General features: G+C 32.6%; 1 protein-coding gene across 2 annotated transcripts in view; it reads left to right on the top strand.

Moving 5' to 3' along the window:
- Positions 1-26,217, top strand: part of LOC120420950 (uncharacterized) — a 107,828-nt gene that overhangs the window by 60,469 nt on the left and 21,142 nt on the right. For both annotated transcript variants that reach the window (XM_039584085.2, XM_052710323.1), the window contains 2 exons: positions 10,873-11,115; positions 11,214-11,398. In XM_039584085.2, the coding sequence (XP_039440019.1) occupies positions 10,873-11,115; positions 11,214-11,398 (428 nt within the window). The remainder of the gene's footprint in view (positions 1-10,872; positions 11,116-11,213; positions 11,399-26,217) is intronic.

The following is a 26,217-nucleotide window of genomic DNA, read 5'->3' on the forward strand; positions in this document are numbered from 1 at the left end:
AAGAAACCACAAAATAACGGTTTTTATCGGTATTGTTGATTTTTTTGTTTCAGGTATTTGAAGAAATTTTTTTTAGCTGAATGTACTTGTGTTTTCAAAAATAAAGTTTTGTTTTATAATTCGAAAATGGTGACATTACATGTTAAACAATTCATCTTAACATTTCTATGAAAAAAATTTAAGAAAATGTTTTAAGCTTTCATATAGTTAAACTGTACTCAATATTTAAAAAAAAATAAGATTTGACAAAAAAAAACATTTAAGCGATAAAAAAACATTTATTTATTTAATCGAAAATTCACTAAAATTCAAATTATTTTTAATAAACACAAACATGCTCAAATGATTCTAAATGCAAAGGAATGCATATTTCATTAATTTCAGCTGATTGCACTTAAATTTTATTTTTTGAGGTTTTGAAGTTTTTTGAAAATATAATTTTGCTCCTGGTTTTTCGAGCCAATTTTTTAATAATGGGGGAGGGGTGGGTTGATCTACGAAAGCTTTGTAAAATATTTGCAACAAACTTGATCCTCTGATTTCCACATTTTGTCTGCCTGAATCAGTTGGTAGTCAATCAGATTCGTTATCTAACTGTAATGAGTTCGAATCCCGAAGAAAGTGCAATGTAAGTTTGTGGGTCAGTTCATAAAAGGGTCGTTATGATTTGCAAATTAATAAACTTTAACATTTTTTTTAATATTTCCAAAAATATTTGATGAAAGTTTTGACGATATTTACTAGTTTCACTAACATTGAAACGTGTTTTAATAATTGTTTTAATTATAAGATTTTTTGAATAAATTATTTGTATCCTAAAGAAGGCATCAAAATATTGATAAATTGATAAGTTTTTTTATTAACAAAAAATAAAAATGATTAGCACATAACAGTTTAAAATAAACCCTAATTTTTAAAAAGTAAAAAATCACTTTACAAATGGTCAACGGGCCATTTTACATGATCATTCAAAATGGGTCCGCGGGCCATAAAATATCGACTCGCGGGCCACGTTTGGCCCGCGGGCCATACTTTGGTCACCCCTGCGTTAGATTCTCTTGTTTAGAGTTATCCTTGCATTCATGTTTTCAAAATTAGTTTTTCTTTTTCTTTTACCGTTACTGTAATCCTGTTAAATCAAATACTACCGATAATATCATGGCTAAAAATTATACATAAAGCTGACCAGAAATGTTACAGACATAAGAGTATAATAGTTTTGAATTCCTCGTATTCCAGAGGTTATTTTAGTCAAGTTTTGTCTGCGATTTTGATTTTCATTTTTATCGTGTTCTACATATTTTGCAGTTTCTTTTGTTTTTGTATGGTATCCATTTTACAATCTGCAATTTGTTTCGTTTGCATAAACATTTTAGTTTTTTTTTTAATCTTTAGATTTTTTCTATTTTTAACATTTTGAAGTTTGAAATATTATTTCATATATTTCGTTGTTTAAGAATAACTTGTGTAAAGCTACTATCCTAAGCAGAAAAGTGGACCACCTTTCAACAGCTGTTTAGTTCAAAGTATCGAGTAATTCTATTGAAGGAAAAAAGTTACTAAATAACCAAAAAACCTAAAAATCACTTGTTATAATCGAATAATGAACTTCGACCTTCACTTATTTTTTTAGCACCTCTCCCTTAAACACAAATTTGGTGATCAGCATGTTCAAATTCAAAAGTGCTCGGGTAGGGCTCGCAATTTGGCGCCTCGCCAACATAACTAGATCTGTATTTTTGTCTGGCCATTAGGGTGACCTGTAGCATGTTATTCTGATTCAATAAATTGGCGTTTTCGTCGCTTTTCCAAGCACCACATTTTTTCAAAAAAAAAATTACAGCTCCACGCAAATCTAATCTAATCTAATCTAATCAGACCCTAGCGCAGCCAATCTTTCGAAGGGATCCTGGAGAGTGCCTTAGGTTAGATGACGCCTAGCACTCTTCTTGTCATTTATTAACATTTGTAGTGCGCCATTGCATCGGAATGCATTGAAACATCACAAGCGTTAAAGCGGCCAGGCCTACTGCGTAAAGCCGTATCGCAGAGATGACTCGTAATTGGGTTGAGTTTGAGCACTGAGTGTTCGAACAACAACACAATTCTGAATCGACAGGGGAGGAAGAAGCGTGGGGACACACCACCATACGCTCCGAGATTTTGGTTGTATTCGTTGGGAGCACCATGCTAAGAAGGTTTGGTACTCTGGGACCCTCTGGGATGGGACATTGTATTTCCACGAATGCCCTGGACACTATTTGCCGTGGTTATAGCGCCACAACCCGCTCTCTGTAATAGTATTCCTAATTCCAGTCCATGCTCACCAAGTCGTCATGGCCTAGTGGTTAGCATTTTTGCTTACCAATCCATAGGACGGGGGTTCGAACCCCGCCTAGAGCGACTATGATTTTTCGTTCAATTTCAAATTTTATGTGTTCTTAACTTTCTCGTTGGGAGCAGATGGGCATCGAACCCAGATCCATTCGCTTACAAAGCGAACACCGTAACCAGTCAGCCACAGCCGCTCCCAAAAAATTACAGCTCCACGCAAAACCAAAAATGTAAAAAAATACCTCGCAGTTCTAGTAAAACAGAATTTTCTCGTTTTTTTTATTAATTTATTAATTCTTTCATTTATAACGCCAAACGCTTGAGTGTTGAAAGACCCAGATTTATTTGTTTTATCCATTTTTTTGTAATCATGTTCATGATTTCCTCCCATTTTTGAGTCATGTTCCGCGGTTCTTTTTTAAACTTCGGACTTTCTTTCACAGAATATTTTCTCCAAATAAAATATCAGCATTTGTTGAATTCTTGCAGAAATAAACGCAATTTTAAAATAAATAGCATTAATAGATTTAAGTTTGGATAACACTCAATTACTCGAATCAATAGTTTTGAGTGGAAATGTTAACATAGAGACCACCAAGACCTATGGTTTTCAAGGGCATCTTCTTGTTTTCAGTTTTATTTTTTTATCAAATATGGCCGTAACAAATAATTTTCAAAGTTTATGTCACCCCTCTCCATCAAAATCGGTCGTCCAAAAACGTCAAAATTTTAATGGAAACTGAAGTCTTATCAACTGAAAACAAATTAAAAAGCATTTTGGGATCGATCAAAAATATTTTGAATTTTTGTGAAATTCCGTTGCACAGTAATGCATTTTTTTCGGCTAGAAAAAAGTGTATCAATACTTCGATATTTTGAAAACTAATGATTGTAATACAACTGGAGATGTTTAAAATGCATTATAAAACTCTTTTTTTTATTGAAATCTTTATACCATGCTTTGCTTTTATTTTTATTTTTTTTGCGGCTTTGGTCAGAGTTGAGGAACATAAACTTCAAAAAATATTTGGTACGGCCTAATTTATTAAAGTCTAATGTGAAATAACTTATAAAATTACACGATTCTTGAAAAAAAAAAACATTTTCATCCATATTTTGAAAAAGAGCGGCTCTTTTTAAAGAGCGAATGAAAGTGAGCGGCTCCTTAAAAAGAGCGGTTTTGCCCACCTCTACTATTGTCTCAAAAAATGTCGAAAATTGCCATGGAAACAAATGGATGTACCACTTTATTACTTGTCTTCAAAATATTGTTAGTTAAACAACAAGGCATTTGTTTACACACAGCTAAAAAAGTAGTAATCCAGCTGCGTGTAAAAGACCTGGGTGTAAAATAAATATTGCATTATTTTATGCAATTGTATGTGATTTTACACCCTGAAATATGTAGTCCATCAGTATGGGAAACCTACTTGACCGAAATGGCAAGCTCATATATGCGTTTATCCTTACAGCTTTTCATCGGTCTGATGGCCGAGTGGGCTAAGGCGCCAGTCCATACTGTTGGTGCTGGGTTTGAATCCCGTCGGTTGCAACTTTTTTTTGTGTTTGCAAAAAATGTACATGCAGTGTGTAATATTAAGTGTTTATTTTGACGAAGGTGATGTGCATGCTTTTGCATGCGATTATACCCTCGGATTTTTTGCTGTGCATTCAAATTTGAAACAAATAATATTTTTCCACAGTTTAAAAAAATTTTCATTAAAGATTCAGTCCAGACTCAACTGTTCCAAAAGTAAGTAAATCTTTCCCAGTTCCTGAAGGGAACACCCTTGAAGAGTATCGGGGCCGGCATTTACAAAGCGGATTCAGTGGCAGTTTCATTCTCAACTTAATGTTAACATGTTAAGGTTAATGTTAACATTCCATAGGTTGCCTCCCTAAGGTGTCGTGATAAGGTCCAGTTTGTGACGATACACTACCTTCCCTTTACTAAGCAATCGATTCCAGAAAGGAAAAGATCACCAGTTGTGTTGGTCCGAGCCGGGATTTGAACCCCGATCTACCGCTTACGAGGCGGAAGCGTTACCACTGGGCTACGTGGCTCGGTCGAACTGTTCTAAAGGCTTCAAAAATTTATTTTTTCGCTATCTTGTTTAATGGTTGAGCTTAAATATTACCCTAAAGCTACTCTAAATCGATTAAGAATTTTTGAATCCAAGATGGCTGCCAAAATGGCGGTGATAAATTTTTGAGAAAATGCAATTGGTATTCTAACAGGCAATCAACTACTCAAATTTTACTAAACTTGAGTCGCAGAGGATTTGAAGTTTCAAGTAAGAAAATAACAAAAAGCTTCGGAAAAATTAAATTTCAGATAATAGAGGCTTCGGATAATCGTGCCTGGTCCTACAGACAGACATGAAATCAAGAAAACATATTCTCAAGCAAGTTTAGACATGTTTTTAGGCCATGCCGAATAATATGACATTTGTAACCATATTAAAAGACAATAAATTCAATTTGAACTAAAAAGTTAAACTTTTTGTGAAAATGCCTCTTTTTTTCAAATCGCATTCATTCTACCCCGGGGAAAAACCACGTGTTTGATTCGCTTTTCAGCGAACAAACGCTTGCGCACTTGCTGGATTATTACCTTTATTTATGCAATTATTTATCCGCTAAGATCTTATCAGTGGCACTCGCATGGTAGCGTTGTCCACCATCACCACCGCGGCGGTGTCCGTTACGGGAAACCCTCTAACAAGTCTGTACCTTTGCTCTGTGACCAACAGCGACAACGACGATGACGGTCGGAGGTTTCATTCATGTCACGTCGTTAATGAGCAAATAAATAAGAGGGGCGCACTTTAATTGATTTTCATCGCTGCCGCTGACCAACGACGACGGCCGGAAAGTTCCTGACTGGGAATCGATAACAGCCGCGGCAGCCGGTTCTCCTTGAACCCCACCGCCGCCGTGACAGCAGCATCGAATCCCACCTCAGCTGACGCAGTGCTCGTATGAAGCTGTCACCTGGCTGCTACACGGAACATGACAAACTGTGGGGACCAACTCTGTGCTGTGGCCACGCTTAATTGTACAAATTTTTCAAATGCTCCTCGGTCTTTAAGGCTAGGTTGACGACGGAGTGTTGCACTTGCTCGAACGGCCATAAATTCGAGGTAATAAGTCATAAACTACCAACGACTGTCATAATTGTCAGGTGTTTCGTATGCAACGGGGGTACCCCCTTCGGAGATATATGCAAAGTTAAGGCTCTTGTTTGGGGAGCGCAAAACATGTGTTCCCCATTCACAGAGAGAGAGAGGGCGAAGGAATCCTCCAATATCTTGCGAGGGGGGTCGGTCCCGGCGACGAGTGCCCATGACTCAAATCGGTTTCGCTTTACGGCATAATTTATGTGACACACTAATAGATTTAGTGAACTTTAAATAGGTGCCTACATATTTTGCGAATGGTTTCAGGCAATGAGATATGATAATACATGTGAACATGGTCGCAATTTCTTCCCCCTTGCGCGATGCAATGGGGCAGCAGGTTCGGGTCGTGTGGCTCCAAGGTGGAACGCGAACGCTGATCTATGGAAGGACATGAGTTCTGATCGTTGTCAACCGAAGCCCGGTGAAACATGTGAATGTGTACATTATTGGTACATGGGGTCGGAAAAGAAAATGTGTGACATATAGATCACTTTATTGGGAAATAGTTATAAATGATTCTGTTCGAGAAATCGACAGAAATGTGTAGTTTTGAAGTACAATCAAGACATTGTTATCCATGCGTATAACATATTTCATTTGAAAATTTTACAATCAAATGTTTGTTAATTTGAGTTTAATTTCTTTCTTTAAAAATAACATAAATTGTGGGTAAAGTAAATAAAAAGTTCCAAATTCAATAATTCTATACCTCCGTGCTCTCTTGTACTTGCTGGTTTTCCTATCTTGTTAGCATAAGAGAGCATAGAGGCATCGATTTGTTGCCACCAAAATAAATTTTGCAGCATGATTCAGAATATTTCCAAGTTTACTTAAGGAACCATTACACTACCGTAAAAAAAACAAACAAACTCGCCCTTTTTCGTGTTTGACAGATTACCAAACTCGCAAACAAGGCAAAATGTATGCTGACGTTTCTACAAACAAACAAAGCAGACGAACTGGCAAACTGTCAAAAAGTGCGAGTTTGTTTGTTTGTTTGCGGTAGTGTAATGGATCCTTTAAAAACTTCTTCTGTTGATAATGCATTTCGATCTGATTTTTTTTTTATTTCTGTTTGAACACTAAAAACTTTTAAATAAACTTTAACTGTACTTAGGCGTCATCCATAAAGTACGTCACATTCTAGGGGGAGTGGGTGGGTGGGAGGGGGGGGTGCCACGATATCTCGAGTTGGGATGGACCAAATTGGCTGTAATTTGAGGTGAAGACTCTTAAGACATATCCCGTGTGCATGACGAAGCCCGATTTTGAAATTTTGCCTTTAAAAAATACAAAAATCAAATCGGCCTTCATCACACAAGACCAGTTTAACGAGTCTTCACCAAAATTTTGAGCCGATTTGGTCATAGCAGTGTTGAGATATCGTGGAACCCGTTTTTCAAAACTGCTTACTTTAAATAGCTATATCTTGGAAATAATACAACCAAATGTCCTCAAATTTGTTTTGCTAACAGATGAAAATGTATATTTTAATGCCCTGAAAACAGATTCAAAAAAAGTTCAAATGTATGCTCATACCAACCTCTGGCTTTTTTCCAATTTACATGTATGTAACCCCTTAAAAGATTTATTTGATAATTTTCCCTAATTCTCGAAAATTTGAATTCTGCATTCAAGAATGAGTTCTTCAGACGAAAAAAAAATTATTATTTTTTTAACCACTACAGTGGTTTTTGTGCATGTACGAAAATTAGAAATTATTTAGAAATTTGGTGAAGATTTTTTGAATGGTACAATGGAATGTATAACAAGTACGGTTAAAAAAAGTTTTTTTTTCCATTAAAATATAACCATGAGTTTTTGCATTCTTCAAAAAAGAAAATAAAAGGATTGAGGAACACTGATTTATAATAACAGTTTCTATCAGCAAAGATCAAGAGTCTGAGAGCCATTAATTATAAACAATTTAAATTTATTAAACAAAATTTAACAAAAGATCTGGAGACAAATTGATAAAAAATGCGTAGATTTCCCAATATTACCATAATTCTGTAAAGTTTTTGTTTTTTTTTTTTTGTCATTGAACAAACTACGAACATTGATAATAAAAAAATCATAACGCCTAGAAAAATCAGATCAGAAAAAACAAATATATTTTTATTTACTTGTACGCACGGTGGGTAAGAAGGGGATTATTATGCAACTTGCATGCACCTCGGAAATTCTTTCTGGAGGTTGTTGGGGGGACTATTCTGAGTCAGAAAAATTAACTCCCAAAATATTCTGTCGGTGAAAACTGATTTTATCTCGATTTGAAGTTAAAAAACCTAATATATCTCCTAAAAACTCAAAACTACGTCTAAAAACTCGGTCTATCTCTGGACAAAGATGTACATTTTCATCTAGATATCAATTTTTAGTTCACAAATTATATTCCTGACATAGTACACCTTAAATCGATCCATTACTTGAGTCCCAGCGTCATCAGGAGGTGTAAAATAATGTTATTTCTAAAAAAATATTTTCAATTTGCTCTTTTAAATAAACTGTCATGTCTGAATTCAAAAACTAATGTTGTAGCATTGTTGCAAACGAAATGAAGAACAATTTTGCAGAAAAAAGTATGACATTTTATCCATTAACAGTAAAGTTATGTCTATTTTAGTGGGAAAATTTCTGCCAATTTTCAAAATTCTTCGATATTTAACTCATTCCTGTTATAAACAGCAACTATGATCATACTCAGGGGGATGTAACAAAAATTATATTTTGGCGATCATTCAGGGGCTGGTTACGGTGGGCATACTGAGCTGAAATTCCAAATATGAGCTTCATTGAACTTAACAGGAGCTGGTGTTTTGCATTTGAATTTTGAATGAGATTTAACTCGTAGAAATAACTTTTTCCAAAAATGTAGATTTTTTAGTATTTTTGGCCACTGAAGCGTTCATTTTCAACATCATTGGCGTGTAGGACAGATCCTTGCAGATGGTTTGGTACATAGAACATTGAATTGAAGCACTCTGGAGCTCTGTACAGGCCTTCAAAAAAAATTTTTTTTTTAGAAAAACGTCTCAGCAGAAAAGATAAGCGTCGCGCCATTTCATTTTGATCAAAACTTCAATGTTATATAGGTCAAAACATCCGCAAGGATCTGTCCTACACAACAAATAAAAGCTTCAGTGACCAAAGTGACTAAAAAATCTACATTTTTGAAAAAAGTGATTTCTACGGGTTAAATCTCATTCAAAATTCAAATGCAAAACGCCAGCTCCTGTTAAGTTCAATCAAGCTCACATTTGGAATTTTAGCTCAGTATTCCCACCGTAACCAGCTTCCAAATTACATTTTTTGTTACATCCTCCTGAGTATGATCATAGTAGCTGTTTATAACAGGAATGGGTAAAATATAGAAGAATTTTGAAAATTGGCAGAAATTTTCCCACAAAAATAGACATTACTTTACTGTTAATGGATAAAATGTCATACTTTTTTCTGCAAAATTGTTCTTCATTTCGTTTGCAACAATGCTACAACATTAGTTTTTGATTTCAGACATGACAATTTATTTAAAAGAGCAAATTGAAAATATTTTTTTAGAAATAACATTATTTTACACCTCCTGATGACGCTGGGACTCAAGTAATGGATCGATTTAAGGTGTACTATGTCAGGAATATAATTTGTGAACTAAAAATTGATATCTAGATGAAAATGTACATCTTTGTCCAGAGATAGACCGAGTTTTTAGACGTATTTTTGAGTTTTTAGGTGATATATTAGGTTTTTAAACTTCAAATCGAGATAAAATCAGTTTTCACCGACAGAATATTTTGGGAGTTAATTTTTCTGACTCAGAATAGTTCCCCCAACAACCTCCAGAAAGAATTTCCGAGGTGCATGCAAGTTGCATAATAATCCCCTTCTTACCCACCGTGGCTTGTATCATCAAAATTTATATCAATAGAATATCTTAAAAACAAAAACATTGGAAAAGGCTTAAAATTTGTTTTTGGATCATGGTTTCACAGGTAATGTGGCTTTTGTGTTATTCAAAAGTTTCAAAAAAGTTCAACATCTCTTGACATACAAAACGGATCACCAAATCATAAAATTAATTTTGATTTTTGTTTCCAAATCTGCTACATTCAAAACATTCAAAGTTTGTCCAGTAGGTCAGGGCAGTCTAAAATCTTTACGAAAATTTAAAAGCCTTATACGATTAAAAAATGTGCTGAATATGAAAAACTACCAATTTTGAAATTCTCATAATGAAGAACTACCAATTTTGAAATTCTCGCAAATTGTGCGAAATTGACAAAAAAAATCATAACAACAATTTAAGATTAGTTTTCAAAATAACTTTTTTTTTTTAATTAAATGAATGAATTTTAAATCCAGTTTGTTTACCCGTGTTTATAATTTAAGTTATGTGTTAATTAGGCTAAAAATTACCCAAAAAAGAAAACCTTCAGTTCTAAGAATTTTTAAGTTTGAAACTTTTCTTGAAACCAAAAAATAACCTAACCTCTCTGCACGGAGAAAAAAGAGTTCCCAAAATCGTGAACAAGCGTTCATGAAAATGGGAACCACGAACAAAGTGTTCAAATTGCATGGTACGATTTTCAAAAACGTACCATGGGATTTGAACACTTTGTTCGTGGTTCCCATATTCATGAACGCTTTTTCACGTTTTTGGAAACTCTTTTTTCTCTGTGTGGGAGCCCCCCGGATAGTGGTGATGTTTACTGCCACAATAACACACAAAAAAACCTTTTGAAAAACAAGGTGGAGCCCACACGGTTGGTTTCGCTTGCCAGAGCTTTTTACCCCAGTCGGTGTGTGCCAGTGCAATTCAGCGAAACCGAAGAGGGGTGGTGGGAATTGCCGCATGAAATGGCACAGCAAATGACGTTGATTTTTTTTTAGCTTCATTTCGCCCCAATGCCTGTTCGCAACAGCACAGAGGCATGTGCTCGATGATGAGCCCCCCTCCCCAGTTCGGTCACCTCCCGACTCACCACACTTGCCGGCGAAGAGAGTTTGGATTAAGGTTGATGAGTTGCTGGGACCACCCCGAAAGGGGAGGGTCTTGCAGGTGATCTAATGTGATGGATTTTCTGTAATTTCTCATGACAGCTCTGTGGGAGGGGGGAGACTGGTTGACGGGAGGAGGTTGTTGATTGAATGACAGCTTGGGGAAATGTTTGCAAGGGGAAAGATAGTTGGATCGATGTTGGTTTTTGCGATTGTTGAAAACAGTAAAATATCAATGTTTTGACAAGCATTTTTTGTTTTTGTTTGTGAAAAAGAGGAAGTTCTTAAAAATATGTAAAGATGTTCCAATTTTGTAGCAATTAATGAACGACCTTCTACTTTTTCTTCCCCATTTCAGGAGGACCTGCTGATCCATGGTGACTCGGTGTACGACATCATCGACAAGCAGGACCACGGCGCGATCCAGGCCGAGCTAGGCCGGGGCGTTCCGCAGCACCAAACGAGTGCGTCGGCGCTGCACCACGGGCACCACCATCACGGAACGCACGGTACCCAGCTGGACGGTGAGCAGCGGATGTTCCTGTGCCGGATGAACGTCAGCCGGAACGCGCGCCGGCAGATGCGGTTCGGGGATCAGAAGGTGAGAAACGTAAAATGCATTTATGATGTTATGGTTGCTACTGTTTAAACTTAGAAGACTGAACGCTTTTTAACCACTTCTCTCCGTGTTTATTGCAGGTCGTCCTCGTCCAGGGTCACTACCTGTCGTACCTGCCCCTGTGCAGCCGGAACGAGCCGGTGTTCATCGCGACCTGCACGCCGATCGCGATGCCCGAGACGCGGGAGTGCGTCGTCCAGGGGGCCACGAACGTGTTCACCACGATCCACTCGATGGACATGAAGATTGTGCACGTCGATAGAAAGTGAGTCCAAACTATCCAACGGTCAACTCGAAGTTTAGTTACAGTGCCATGCTGGGTCGCACGCTGCTGGCCACGCTGAGTGCCAATTTAGCAAAATCCCGTGAAATTTGAATGAAAGATCAATTATTCATGAGAAACTCGGCGGACCAGGTCTCATCATAAACCAGGTCGTTTCAAATCAAGCGTTACGCAAGCCCCCCCTGGTCTCCCACAGCAAGAGTCATAAGACAAAGATGACCATTCAATCCGCGCGACGACGGTGCCTGGCCATTCTACGAAGAGAGGTCGCCGCTATTAAGGAGCCAACTGGCGCAACTAGCGTTAGAGCAGAGTTATAGTTGTCCATAAAATCAGGCCGGTTTTCGGTTCCCCCTTGGCTTGAGTTTGATGCCCGTTTTTTTCAAGATGAAGGGACGACGTATTAAGATTAGGACACTAACGTTTTTTGCTGTTTATATGATGGACAAGATCTGCGATTGAGAGAAAAAGTGTAGTGTTGCAGTGCTTTTAGGAATATGGTGATATAGATTAGATTGCCCAAGTGGGACCTGCGATCGGCTAATGAGCGTGTTGCGAGCGCGCTGTGGTCGTTTCCCACGGCTATGTCTAGGAAAAAGTGGTCATCGAAATTTGAGCTGAAAATTAGCCTTGCCTAATGTTTTATAAGGCTTCAATTTCATTAAATTGAAACTAGAAAGAGAGTTCCCTACTCTTTGCAACAAAGTATCGCACAACCAGAGTGACTTTTCCAATCTTCAATTAAACTTTCCGGTCAATCGAAACATAGCGCGCAACTGAGCTGCTGAACCCGACAGAAAAAAAAACTCCCATCAAAAACAGTCCTGGACCAGGGAAGCTCGGCGACTCGCAAATGGGGCGAGGTTCCCAACTCTAATAAGGAGGTCACTGAATAGGTTAAACAGTACCTCGCAGTGACACAACGGCTCGGCCAGACGATCGTATTTTGCCAACATTTTATGCTCCCCCACTCTGCGAGAGGTCCCCGCGCAGAGAAGCGCGCTGGCTGGCTGGCTGGTTGGATTTGCAGCATGGTTTGGCCAGCTAGGATGCTGTCTGCACTCTCGGGAGAGCGATTCTCTGGGGTTTGCGCTGGGGTTCATCGTTATTTTCATCAAGTTTTCGCCAACAAAGAACTATTTCAATTTTATATTTGATATACAGTTTAAGTTTTTTACTATATTCGAAACATTCACAAATTAACGTATTTTCGAAACAAAATACTCCAATTTCACGTTTATGCTATGGCTTTCAAATCATCGCAAATTTGACATATATATTGTTGCAAATAGTTTAAAAAATTGAAAAAAAAAATACACAAATCCAAGTATTTCTGAAATTCAATTTGAATATTTTTGCTATGTAATTGGAAATTTCTAAAAGATTTAAACAGTAACTCAAAACAACTTTTGTTTTTTGAAAAAAAAACTCGATTGTGATATTATTGTGATGTTAGTAACACTACACATCGACTTTGCTTTGTATTTTTTGATTCGAAAGAAACTTTGTCCATGCATTCCCTATGTTAAAAGAAGCCATTTTGCATCATAAGTTTTCCATACAATGGCTAAAGAAATTTGGCATTATAATATTCGAAAATTTTTGTCTTGAGAATAAATTTTCTGTTCGATTTGGTGTCTTCGGCATGACTGAAACTTTTCAGAAAAAGTGGATACACGGATTTTTTTCCTTTTTTTTGTTTGATTTCATTTGATTATTTGATTTTGAGCACTAAAAGTTGAATTCTTAAAAAGAATATTTTTTTTAATTTTTTGATATTTTTTGATAAAAAAAAATAAAAATAATAATAAAATAATGTAGAGGACAAAAATACGCTGGCGTTCAAGATGGTGCGAAATCTGGTACCAGAGTTCTAAATATTTGAAAAAATGCGAAATACTTTACGAAGGAAAAGCAATCCTGCAAAAAATAATTTCATACAATTTTCCAATCTAGACTTTTCTATCGGACTGCAGGTTCTTAGCACATAGTTTACAAACTATTAAATTTTTCTGTTTTTTTTATATTTTGAAAAATGAGTTTTTCTCAACAAGCTCTCAACTTTTAACTTGCGATATTTTAGAAACTATTGAATCAACCCAATGTTAAAAACTGACATTTTTGTAAGTTTTATGATCTTTACAAATTTAGCCCAACATTTGCAAATGTCAAAATTAAGAGATTTCAGTCCTTCCAAAAAGTTATTGTTGATTAAATAATTTCGTAACAATTTTTATTAAAAATAGTAAAAAATTTGCAATATTTTCAATTTTCAACATTGAAAATCAGAACAACAGTTTTTGAGATATCGCAAGTTGAAAAAATTTAAGGACGTGAGCAGTTCTCTTAGATTTCGGTCATTCGATTTTTTTTGTATTTTTTAATCCGACTGAAACTTTTTTGGTGCCTTCGGTATGCCCAAAGAAGCCATTTTGCATCATTAGTTTGTCCATATAATTTTCCATACAAATTTGGCAGCTGGCCATACAAAAATGATGTATGAAAATTCAAAAATCTGTATCTTTTGAAGGAATTTTTTGATCGATTTTGTGTCTTCGGCAAAGTTGCAGGAAAAATATGATACACGGTAAAAAAAAATTGGTGATTTTTTATTTAACTTTTTGTCACTAAAACTTGATTTGCAAAAAAACACTATTTTTATTTTTATTATTTGATATGTTTTAGAGGACATCAAATGCCAACTTTTCAGAAATTTCCAGGTTGTGCAAAAAATCTCTGAACAAGTTATGAATTTTTGAATCAATCAATACTTCAAAAAATCGAAAAATTGGCCGCAAAAATTTTTGAACTTCATTTTTCGATGTAAAATCAAATTGGCATACAAAAAGTACTTTAGTGAAATTTTAATAAAGTGCACCGTTTTCAAGTTAAATCCATTTTTAGGTGACATTTTTGAAAAAAATCGAAGTTTTTCATTTTTTTAAATTAGTGCACATGTTTGGCCACTTTTGAAAAAAATATTTTTGAAACGCTAGGAAAATTCTCTATATTTTGCACTTTTGAACTTTTTTGATACGACTCTTAGTTGCTGAGATATTGTCATGCAAAGGTTTAAAAACAGGAAAATTTATGTTTTCTACGTCCCACCCAAACAACACATCATTTTCTAATGTCGATATCTTAGCAACTAATGGTCCGATTTTCAATGTTAAAATATGAAATATTCGTGAAATTTTCCGATCTTTTCGGAAGAAATATTTTCATTTTTTTTAAATTAAAACTAACATTTTAAAAGGGCCAAATATTCGATATTACGCTCTTTTAAAATGTTAGTCTTGGTTTAAAAATTTTGAAAATATTTTTTTCGAAATGATCGGAAAATTTCACGAAAGTTTCATTTCACATTGAAAATCGGACCATTAGTCGCTAAGATATCGACATAAGAAAATGGTGTGTTGTTTGGGTGGGCAATATCTCAGCAACTAAGGGTCCTATCAGCAAAGTTCAAAAATGCAAAACATAAAGAATTTTCTCAGCTTTTCTAATTTTTTTTCAAAGGTGGGTAAACATGTGCACTAATTTAAAAAAAAATAAAAACTGCGACTATTTTCAAAAAAAGTCACCTAAAAATGGATTTAACTTGAAAACGGTGCACTTTATCAAAATTCCACTAGAGTACTTTTTGATTGCAATTTTGCATTTTACAGGCTTACAGATGCTTTCCAATCATTAGTTTTGAAAACATCGAGGTATTGACGGATTTTTTTTTTTTCACAAAAAAAAAACCTTTCGTGGGACTGTACATTGGAATTTCATGAAAAATTAAAATGTTAAATGAGTTCAAACATGCTGAATATGATTATTAGCGTGGGTACGTTTTTCAAAATGTTCTCGGATCAAGTTTTAGTATGGTTCCCCTTGTAGGGCATGCCCATAGGGACTTTCATGCCAAATATCAGCTCATTTGATTGTAAACTGGCTGCGCGCATCAGGGTTAAAGTTTACATGGGAATTACTATGGGAAATTGGAACTTTTTGTTCAAACGCTCCTATAGGTCTGGGAAAATCACGCGCCAACTTCTGGTATGGTCAGGCCTATGGGGAATGGTCTTGAGAACACTTTTCCCGAAGAGAGCATATGGATTCGTTGTCCCTGGACCTGGCGCATCGGCAAACAATCCGATGTCTCCGGAATCAACGGTTTTCCCTCAAAAAGCATTAAATTTTCCTTAGTATGCTATGAAAGCTTGATGAACACCGCGACGCCATATGTCAGACAGCTACCACGTGGGTGAGAAACGGCTGGAATATTTAATTGCAAACCTTCTTTTAACTAGAAAATGATCATTTCGAGTAATCCTGATATTATTTAGTCGAATTCAAAATCTTTGCATAGCAAATTTGTATTTTTTTTGCAAATATTTCAACCACGTGGTGGCTGTCTGATATATGGCGTCGCGGTGTTCATCAAACTATCATAGCATGCTAAGGAAAATTTGATGCTTTTCGAGGGAAAACCGTTGATTCCGGAGACATCCGATTGTTTGCCGATGCGCCAGGTCTAAGGACAACGAATCCATATGCTCTCTTCGGGAAAAGTGTTCTCCAGACCATTCCCCATAAGCCTGACCATACCAGAAGTTGGCGCGTGATTTTCCCAGTCCTGTAGGAGCGTTTGAACAAAAAGTTCCAATTTCCCATAGTAATTCCCATGTAAACTTTAACCCTGATGCGCGCAGCCAGTTTACAACCAAATGAGCTGATATTTGGCATGAAAGTCCCTATGGGCATGCCCTACAAGGGGAACCATACTAAAACTTGATTCGAGAACTTTTTGAAAAACGTACCCACCCCAATGATTATAAACGCGGGAAAATGCATATAACTGGTTTTCGGTTGATTAATTTTAATTTTCATTAAAATTTTGAAGTTTTTCGAAAAGATAATTTTTGCTCCCTGATTATTCAGGCCAACTTTGAAGGGCGAGGTGACATAAACTTTGAAAAATATTTGCAACGGCCTTACATAAGAAAAAAAATGTTTTAAAACCTCAGCCAATTTTTATGACTCAACTCTCTAAAATTGTGGGATGTGTCATTAAAAGCGAAATTTAATTTACTTTTCGAATCTGTAATAACTCAGAATGGTATTTTTTCAATTTATACATAGTTTTTCATTTAAAAAAGTCACGTTTTTCATAACTTGGCATGGACATTTTTCTAGAGCAGACAATTCTACGAAGTTATAGATTCAAAGATTACATTCAATTTCTCGTCGTATGACAGTTCTCACAATTTTGCTTTTCTTAATAAAGAAATTTATAGGATTTTTTACAGTTGAGTAACGAAAATGGCTGCGGTTATAACTATTTTTGCACTTGTTTTAAAATGAAAAATACGTTTTTTTAATTTAGGGACATTACCATTGAAAAACACGTCTATTATAAATTTTCAAAAATAAAAGGGGTCGTACTGCCTCTCCGTCACGAGATATTGAGAAAAACGGACCCCGGATCCGTGACCAGGATTTTTCTTTAGGGCAAAGTTTCACGCAAATAGAAATAATTGTTCCAAAATGGATTATGAAGCAACACACAGCTGAAATCTGGAGTTTTTTTGAAAATGTCCTAAAAACCAAATTATCATTTTTTGCTTTTTGGGTGTTTTTGAATACCCCTGACTCAAGGCGGTTCTAAAAACACCCAAAAAGCAATAATTCAAAATTTGGTTTATAGGACCATTTAAAAAAAACTCCAGAAATGAAATTGATAATGAAAACTATTTCTTGACAAATTAGAAGTTATTAAAAAAAAAAATTTTCGTCCCCCTGATTTTCTCGGGAAGATCCTAGGCCTGGGTTCAAAAATTGAAAAAAAAATCGCCGAAAAAAAATTGGGAAAAATCTAGCATTCCAAAATCTAACAATATGAATGGGAGAGGGGAAGGAAGTTATGATTGAATTCAAAAGTTTGTCGGATTAAGATGGTTTTATTGTTTTTTGGGCTCAAAAAGGAAAAAAATACATTTAAATTTTAATAATTTTTCTCTAGATTTTTCAATTAGAAAGACCTGATAACATTTGTAAGAATCTATAACAGAGAATGTTAAATCTTTATACTGGCTGACACTTGAAATATCTGGCATTCCCAGATCTATCAGGCAACTTGGCAACCCCGATATCTGATCTGATCTGGTCTGATCTAACACTAGCACAGCCATCCTATCAAAAGCATCTTGGAGAATGTCAGGGTGATTACTTCCAAGATCCTTCTTCTCTACACCTTGCCAAAAATCATGACTTTTTGAGTTCCGAATCCCACTTTTCATACGATTTTTTCAGTTCAACCCATGTAACCATTTTTATGGTTGTAGTACCTGAACACAAAAAATCGTATGAAAAGTGGGATTTGGAACTCAAAAAATCATGATTTTTGGTAAGGGTGTAAACGGCCAGACCAACTGCGAGAAGTTAACCGCAGAGATGAGGAGTTGAATGAATTGAGTTTGAGCATAAATGTTCAAACAGCAATACATTTCTGAATCTCCAGGAAAGGAAGAAATGTGTGGCTTCCTCGCTTTTGGTGCTCCGCTTTTGCATATGGTACGTATATACGACCAAGGGCAGAATAGCCCAACAAAATTTGAGCTTGATCAGAAAAAGTTTTGCAATTTCCCAGAGAACGGCTCAGCATATCTATGCCAGCAGCAGCAACAACCACATACAGCATAACGTTTGTGGAATTCTCACTTTTCTTGCCCAATGGACACAATATGCTTAATATTTATAATGCGCCGCCAAGATTTCAGAGAGGTTTGGTTGAGGGGCGGCGAGGAGGTGGTAACCCATGTGTGCCGATACTTGTCGCGGAACAGCCGCTGTCGTCGATACCTGGGATGTACGCCGCCGAGGTTCAAGCGAGCTCGCAGACGCGCTCAACGACGGCAGCAGCTTCGGCGTCGATGATCACAAATTTTATGTTGTTTATGGTGTATGTTGGACACTTACACACACACATATTGCAAAACATGCCAACCATCCGAGGTCTGCAGTTGGATCGCTAGGCTGGCAATAAGGGTTTTTGGGGTTGAACACCTAGAACGCAACGGGGATTGTCTGGTGGGAGGATTTGTTTGGAGTTTAGATCCGCGTGTGTGATTGTGGCTTTTCAGCACACACACACATACACATGTGGGTTAATTGAATTGTTTCGCTTAAGATTGTAATTCCAGCCTTGGCTCATTAGCATTTTTTGAGCCCATTGGCCACCAAACCCATGCCGCGATGGCACGGGGGTCATAAATTCTCAATTGAGATCTTACAAGGAAATATTGTCGATATAAAACGTGTAAGTACACTCTAAACTGCAGAATTTTGATTGTAAGTCAGCTTTACTGAAAAGTTCCTATCTTTGTTGAAGAATTTTTTTTTAATTCTATGTCAGGCTTAGACGTCGTCAGCATTCGCTGTTGATTATTCCGTGTAATGCTTCGAAAGTTGGCCGTTGGGTTTCCATCGCAGTTGGCGCATATCACGTTCGCTTAGCATTTCATTTTTTTATTATTTTGAAATTAAAAAAAAAGATCTGGTGAGGAGAATAAATTGGAATATTATCAAATAAACCAAACAATCTTCATTTTGCAATGAACGAATACAAGTTTTCCATCACCATTCACCATCACTTCGCCCTAGGCATTCGTAATCCAAGTAAAATCAATTGGTATCATGTAGGTACCAGCTTCAACCAGATCGAGATCGATTCCGCCACGCTTCGGACTCAAAAGATACCTGATTCTACACACGACGGTGCTTGCAGTGCATCCTCCCTCGAAAATTCCACCGCTGCTACCGCCCGGGGGTCACATCCAGCTGGTTCGATCTTTCGCAAACAACTCCCCTCCGTGGCGCGGTCTTTTGGGGAAGGATTATTGAATTTTAATGCAGAAAATCGAAAGGAAATAATAAACATCTTCATACGGGTCGTATGTGGCCGGGGGTAACAATGTAAAAGGGCATTTGCAATATTTATTTTGTGAAAATTATTAGAAATTTAGTCGAATTCGTAGATATTGAAGTCAGAATTGAAATTAATTTGAAGAAATTCGTCCTTATGAAAAGTGAATCCACATTCCCCACACGTGCGAGGGGGTGTACCCCATTTGGCATAATGGACATTTGGCATAACGGGTTTTCAAGATGGACGTTTGTCATAATGGACGTTTGGCATAATTGGTCCAAGACATCATCGTTTGGCATAATGGACATTTGGCATAATGGACGTTTGGCATAATTCGTTCAAAAACCATCAAGGACGTTTGGCATAATGGACGTTTGACATAATTATTACTAGCTTATTTTTTTTTTTTTGTTAAGTATTTGTCATTTTCACGAACGAAAATGTATATTTTTTGCCTTTTTTATATTACTTTAAGAGATTATCATTTTTTTCTATAAAAAATTAGGTATCTCTATATTTTTTCCCCAATAGTCAATTCTTTCCTTTTTGAATAATTCACAATAAATCTTTTCAATGAAATTTTGATATTTTTATTAAATAATTAGTATAAAGAAGAAAATATCTCTTGTTAGCTTAAGATTTTTCCCCTTTCAATATAATTAGCAGTAATTTTTTAAATGAAATTTTCAATTTTATATGAAATTCATGATGAGAAAAACCACTTCAAATTTTCGACAATTGAGCTTTTATAATGCAATTTTCCCTTCTTTTGATCAAAATTTTACTTGAAGAAGGAAATCTCTAAATAAATTCTCATTTTTCCCTTCTTTTTCGAATTTAATCTAAAGAAACCCCAAAACTGGGCAGCACTCATCCGACACGAGACTAGCGGAAAGATTCACAGACACAGAGAACACAGTTCTAGATGACCGAGAGAATTATGCCCTCGAGTCCATTTTCAAGAAAAAGTTCATCCTTCAAAACAAAAAGTGTTCTCTACGGGAACTGAACCAGAGACCTTTAATAGACTAACTCAATGACTAAACTGCCTTGGCCACAGCAGCTTGGTGACACAAGAGTAGTCAGATTTCGATGTATGTTGCAGATTTACTGTTTCAATTAATTAATTAAATTAATTGTTTTGCAGGTGTGAGTTGGTACCATTATTCTATGGAGTTTAGCATTGAGCTCTCTATAAATTTTGATGGAATTATACTCTCGATCCTGTATTTTGGGTGAATGGATGTCGATGTTGCTTTTCTTTAAATATTTTGCAATTAAGTTTTTTCATTCAATTTTCCCATCATTTTTTATATTTAACTTGAAGAAGGGAAATTCTCTTATAGATGTTGTCTTTAAACATTTATATAATTTCTGCACATTTTTTCTCTGTTGGTTTAATTTTTGCAATAAAGTTGTTTATGGAATTTTCCCTTCTTTTATTTATTCAATACTAATCTTAAAGAAGGGACAACTGCCCAAAAAAAAAAATGCTGATTATATGTTATTTTTAAGAGAGGTAGGTGAAAAACATAAAATTTTGCGATAGTCAAACATTTAAAGAGTGTCAAAATGTGAATCTTTAAATTTACTTTTCCTTCCATAAGTTGAATTTTATATAAATAAATATAAATGTTATAAAAAATTTCATAATCGAAGTTAATTGTCAAATATTCAAAAAGTATTGTTTTTAGAGATTTTCCCTTCTAAAAGTTGAATTTAAAATAAAAGAAGGGAAAATTTCATAACTCATTTGTCAAATATTTAAAGAAAGAATAAATGTACATCCCTTATTAAGGATGAATATTAAAGAAGAAAAAATTGCAAAACTTACATCACTTTGTTAGGTTGAATTTAAAATAAGAAAAGGAATAATTGAATACAAAAAATTAGCTGCAAAATATTTCAAAAGAAGACAAATCTCAATATTATATATTTATGAAAAAATGCATTTTATATTTATGAAAAATTGCATTTTCAAGCTTTATTAAGAAAAAAAGGAAAAAAATATACATCTATTGGGAGAAAATGACAAAGATACTAGATTTCTTGAAAACAAAAATCATTTTTAAAGTAAAGTTATCTGCTTAAAAAAAAGGAACAAAATAGCTAGCAAAAATTATGCCAAACGTCCTTGATGGGTTTTGAACGAATTATGCCAAACGTCCATTATGCCAAACGTCCATTATGCCAAACGTCCATCTTGAAAACCCGTTATGCCAAATGTCCATTATGCCAAATGGGGTACACCCCGTGCGAGGGTGGGTCCAAACAGTGAAATCTTTCCGGATCAATCGATTGCCGGAGGACGGATTTAGTCACCGAGGTTGGTCTCCACTCTTTATCTTCTGCTCAGAAAGGGCGGCAAAACCTGACCAAACGATGAGTATCGAGCCAGAAGTGGAGGTAACAGTACAGTGAAATCCCGTTTGTTTGACATTTTGCAGTTCATTTGTTTTTTTAAGAAATCAAACTTATTAGCCTTTGCGTTTCTTAGTTTGATCAAATCATTTTTATATGTTAGATTTTTTTTAATTGAGTTAAGGGGTTACTACATGTAAATCGGCAAAAAATTCAAGGGTTGGTTTGAGCACACATCTTAACTATTTTTAAATCTGTTTCAGGGAACAATAATATCTTTTTTAACTAATAACAAAATAAATATCAAGACATTTGGTTGTATCATTGCCGAGATATAGCTATTTCAAGTTAGCAGTTTAAAAAAACGGGTGCCACGATATCTCAACACTGCTTTGACCAAATCGGCTAAAATTTTTGGTGCAGACTTGTTAAACTGGTTCCGTGTGCATGGCGAAGGCCGATTTTCAAAAAAAGATAAAAATATTTTTATGTTCTCTATATAAAAAAATTTCATCCAATTTGGTTCATCCAATCTTGAGATATCGTGACGCCCGTAAATCAACTCGGTGTTTCGAGAAAAACGCTCAGAAAGTTTGACAGTTCGCTTTGCGCATTGAAAAATATCAAACTTAAATCACCTATTACCTTACTTTAATCATGAAATATCTACATGAAACTTTGAGGAGTGAAAGGAAATCATGTTTTGAGTGGATTGATAAATTTTCCGTAATATGAAATTTCGGTATTTTCTAAATGTATGTAACCCCTTAATTTTTTTTGTTTGGTGATTAGGGTGGGTGGTCTTAGCTGAAATGCAGTGTTTAGAGTGTTGATTTAGTTTTTCAACGGTTTTCGCAAAAATCACAATTTTATAATGGATAAAAATTATCCGTTACGCAGATAAATATTTAATACTCATGCACATAATTCTGAGATGAGATTGTTTATAAAAGACCGTTCTTAATCCATCTAAAAAGTACCATAAACCGGGGTGACTTTGATTGAATTTCAATTTATTTTTGGAATATTTGCCAACTGGTAAGGTTTTTCTTAAGACTATTATTTTTAAAACATGTACTGGTGTAGCCCACATGAGATCCATACACCATTTTTGAAAAAAAGTTATTTCAATAGTGTTTAAAAAAATAGTTACGTTAAAAATTCTTAGTTTGAATTCCGTTTTTCTTGTTCAAATCAGATTTTAGGTGTTCAAACTTTATTTTTACGTTAAATGTACCATTACTAAGGTTGCTAATATAGTTTTCAAGGAAAAAATCAATGTTTAAACTAAGTTAACTAAGTTTATAAGCTTTTTATTAAAAAACATATAAATTTTAGGAAAAATGGTTCAAAAGTTTGAAATTTGCCTGAAATTCTTTGAAACTAGTTTTAGTTATGAAATTATCGATTAATATTGCATTTCAAACTGAATTAGAAGCAAACATCAAAAGTTTTCACATTTCATATGAAATTTGTTCAACTGAAAATGCTTATAAAACAAGGGATTTTTTCGATTACTGTTTCAAAAACTCATAATATTTATTATTTACAAACTTATTTTACCTTCTCTTAGCAGAAAATTGTCCAAAGAATCCAAAAATGCAATCCGTTTTCCGATTCAAAATCATGTTCGTTGAGAAAAACATGACTCTTTGAGAAGATTTAAATATTGCTATTCATCAACACTTTCTTAATTATAATTAACTGACTTTTCAAACATTTCAAAATTTTATGAAAAGTTCTTCTTGAGGTACTTTGAACACTTCTCTACTACTTTCAGTATGATTTACTACCATTCCGTACGTATTTAATTTGTATTCATCATATTGCGGAAAAATCTCAAACCTATCAAAGTCTCCCCGTTTTACGGTATCATAAAATGTCTAAGTTATGAACATAGTTAAGCTACCGTAAAAAAAATAAAATGTCTTAGAATTCCCGTTTTTTTGTTTGTTTATAAACACTAATGTTTAATTCCTATCTGTGCCGCCAAAAAAGTTGTATTTTATTGTAATTTTAATGTTTTTGTATGTCACATGAATTTTGATGATATAAGATCTGATATTTTTGTTTGTTATTGTCAGTCCAATTTTCCCGGGTTTTGAATTTTCCGAGAAACGGAAATGAAACACAAATAAAATCAATGTTTTTGTTATTATATTTTTTATGTTTTTAAGCTTAAAACCAAAGAATTACACAATACCATTGAATTGTGATAATCTACACTTAAATCACAGCAGTATTTAGAAAGCTTAAAATTAAATAAAAATGGTTTTTGTTCTTTGGTGTGTCTTGGATTTGAAATGAACCACAATTTGTAATCCAATGTAATTTGGCATTCATATTTTTTTCCTTTTTTTATTTGTTGTATACCTGTCAATGTAAATTTCAAAAAAGTGTACAATTTCAAGTTTGATTTAAAACATTCTTTACAGATTATTGTTAAGTCACTAAAACCAAATGGGGAAAATTGGAACCACAGTTTGAATAGGTACAGGAGAATTTGGAGCAATGAATTTGAAAATACGAGTACTAATTTTGTTGTTTGGTTCCTGTTTTAACAGAAATCAATCAAAGATCAAAACATTATGCGTGAAAATTGACATGAACAACTGCATTAATTCGTTATATTTTTCCTGATTTGCCCAATATGGTGATGTTTTTTTGAAAAATGATTAAATATGATATTTTTTTTTAAATCTTTGATTCTAAATATACGTAAGTATAATACCCACAGTATTATTATTATTATTATTATTATTATTATTATTATTATTATTATTATTATTATTATTATTATTATTATTATTATTATTATTATTATTATTATTATTATTATTATTATTATTATTATTATTATTATTATTATTATTATTATTATTATTATTATTATTATTATTATTATTATTATTATTATTATTATTATTATATTATTATTATTATTATTATTATTATTATTATTATTATTATTATTATTATTATTATTATTATTATTATTATTATTATTATTATTATTATATTATTATTATTATTATTATTATTATTATTATTATTATTATTATTATTATTATTATTATTATTATTATTATTATTATTATTATTATTATTATTATTATTATTATTATTATTATTATTATTATTATTATTATTATTATTATTATTATTATTATTATTATTATTATTATTATTATTATTATTATTATTATTATTATTATTATTATTATTATTATTATTATTATTATTATTATTATTATTATATTATTATTATTATTATTATTATTATTATTATTATTATTATTATTATTATTATTATTATATTATTATTATTATTATTATTATTATTATTATTATTATTATTATTATTATTATTATTATTATTATTATTATTATTATTATTATTATTATTATTATTATTATTATTATTATTATTATTATTATTATTATTATTATTATTATTATTATTATTATTATTATTATTATTATTATTATTATTATTATTATTATTATTATTATTATTATTATTATTATTATTATTATTATTATTATTATTATTATTATTATTATTATTATTATTATTATTATTATTATTATTATTATTATTATTATTATTATTATTATTATTATTATTATTATTATATTATTATTATTATTATTATTATTATTATTATTATTATTATTATTATTATTATTATTATTATTATTATTATTATTATTATTATTATTATTATTATTATTATTATTATTATTATTATTATATTATTATTATTATTATTATTATTATTATTATTATTATTATTATTATTATTATTATTATTATTATTATTATTATTATTATTATTATTATTATTATTATTATTATTATTATTATTATTATTATTATTATTATTATTATTATTATTATTATTATTATTATTATTATTATTATTATTATTATTATTATTATTATTATTATTATTATTATTATTATTATTATTATTATTATTATTATTATTATTATTATTATTATTATTATTATTATTATTATTATTATTATTATTATTATTATTATTTATTATTATTATTATTATTATTATTATTATTATTATTATTATTATTATTATTATTATTATTATTATTATTATTATTATTATTATTATTATTATTATTATTATTATTATTATTATTATTATTATTATTATTATTATTATTATTATTATTATTATTATTATTATTATTATTATTATTATTATTATTATTATTATTATTATTATTATTATTATTATTATTATTATTATTATTATATTATTATTATTATTATTATTATTATTATTATTATTATTATTATTATTATTATTATTATTATTATTATTATTATTATTATTATTATTATTATTATTATTATTATTATTATTATTATTATTATTATTATTATTATTATTATTATTATTATTATTATTATTATTATTATTATTATTATTATTATTATTATTATTATTATTATTATTATTATTATTATTATTATTATTATTATTATTATTATTATTAT

The sequence above is a fragment of the Culex pipiens genome, chromosome 3 (genome assembly GCF_016801865.2).
Source record: "Culex pipiens pallens isolate TS chromosome 3, TS_CPP_V2, whole genome shotgun sequence".
NCBI lineage: Eukaryota > Metazoa > Arthropoda > Insecta > Diptera > Culicidae > Culex > Culex pipiens.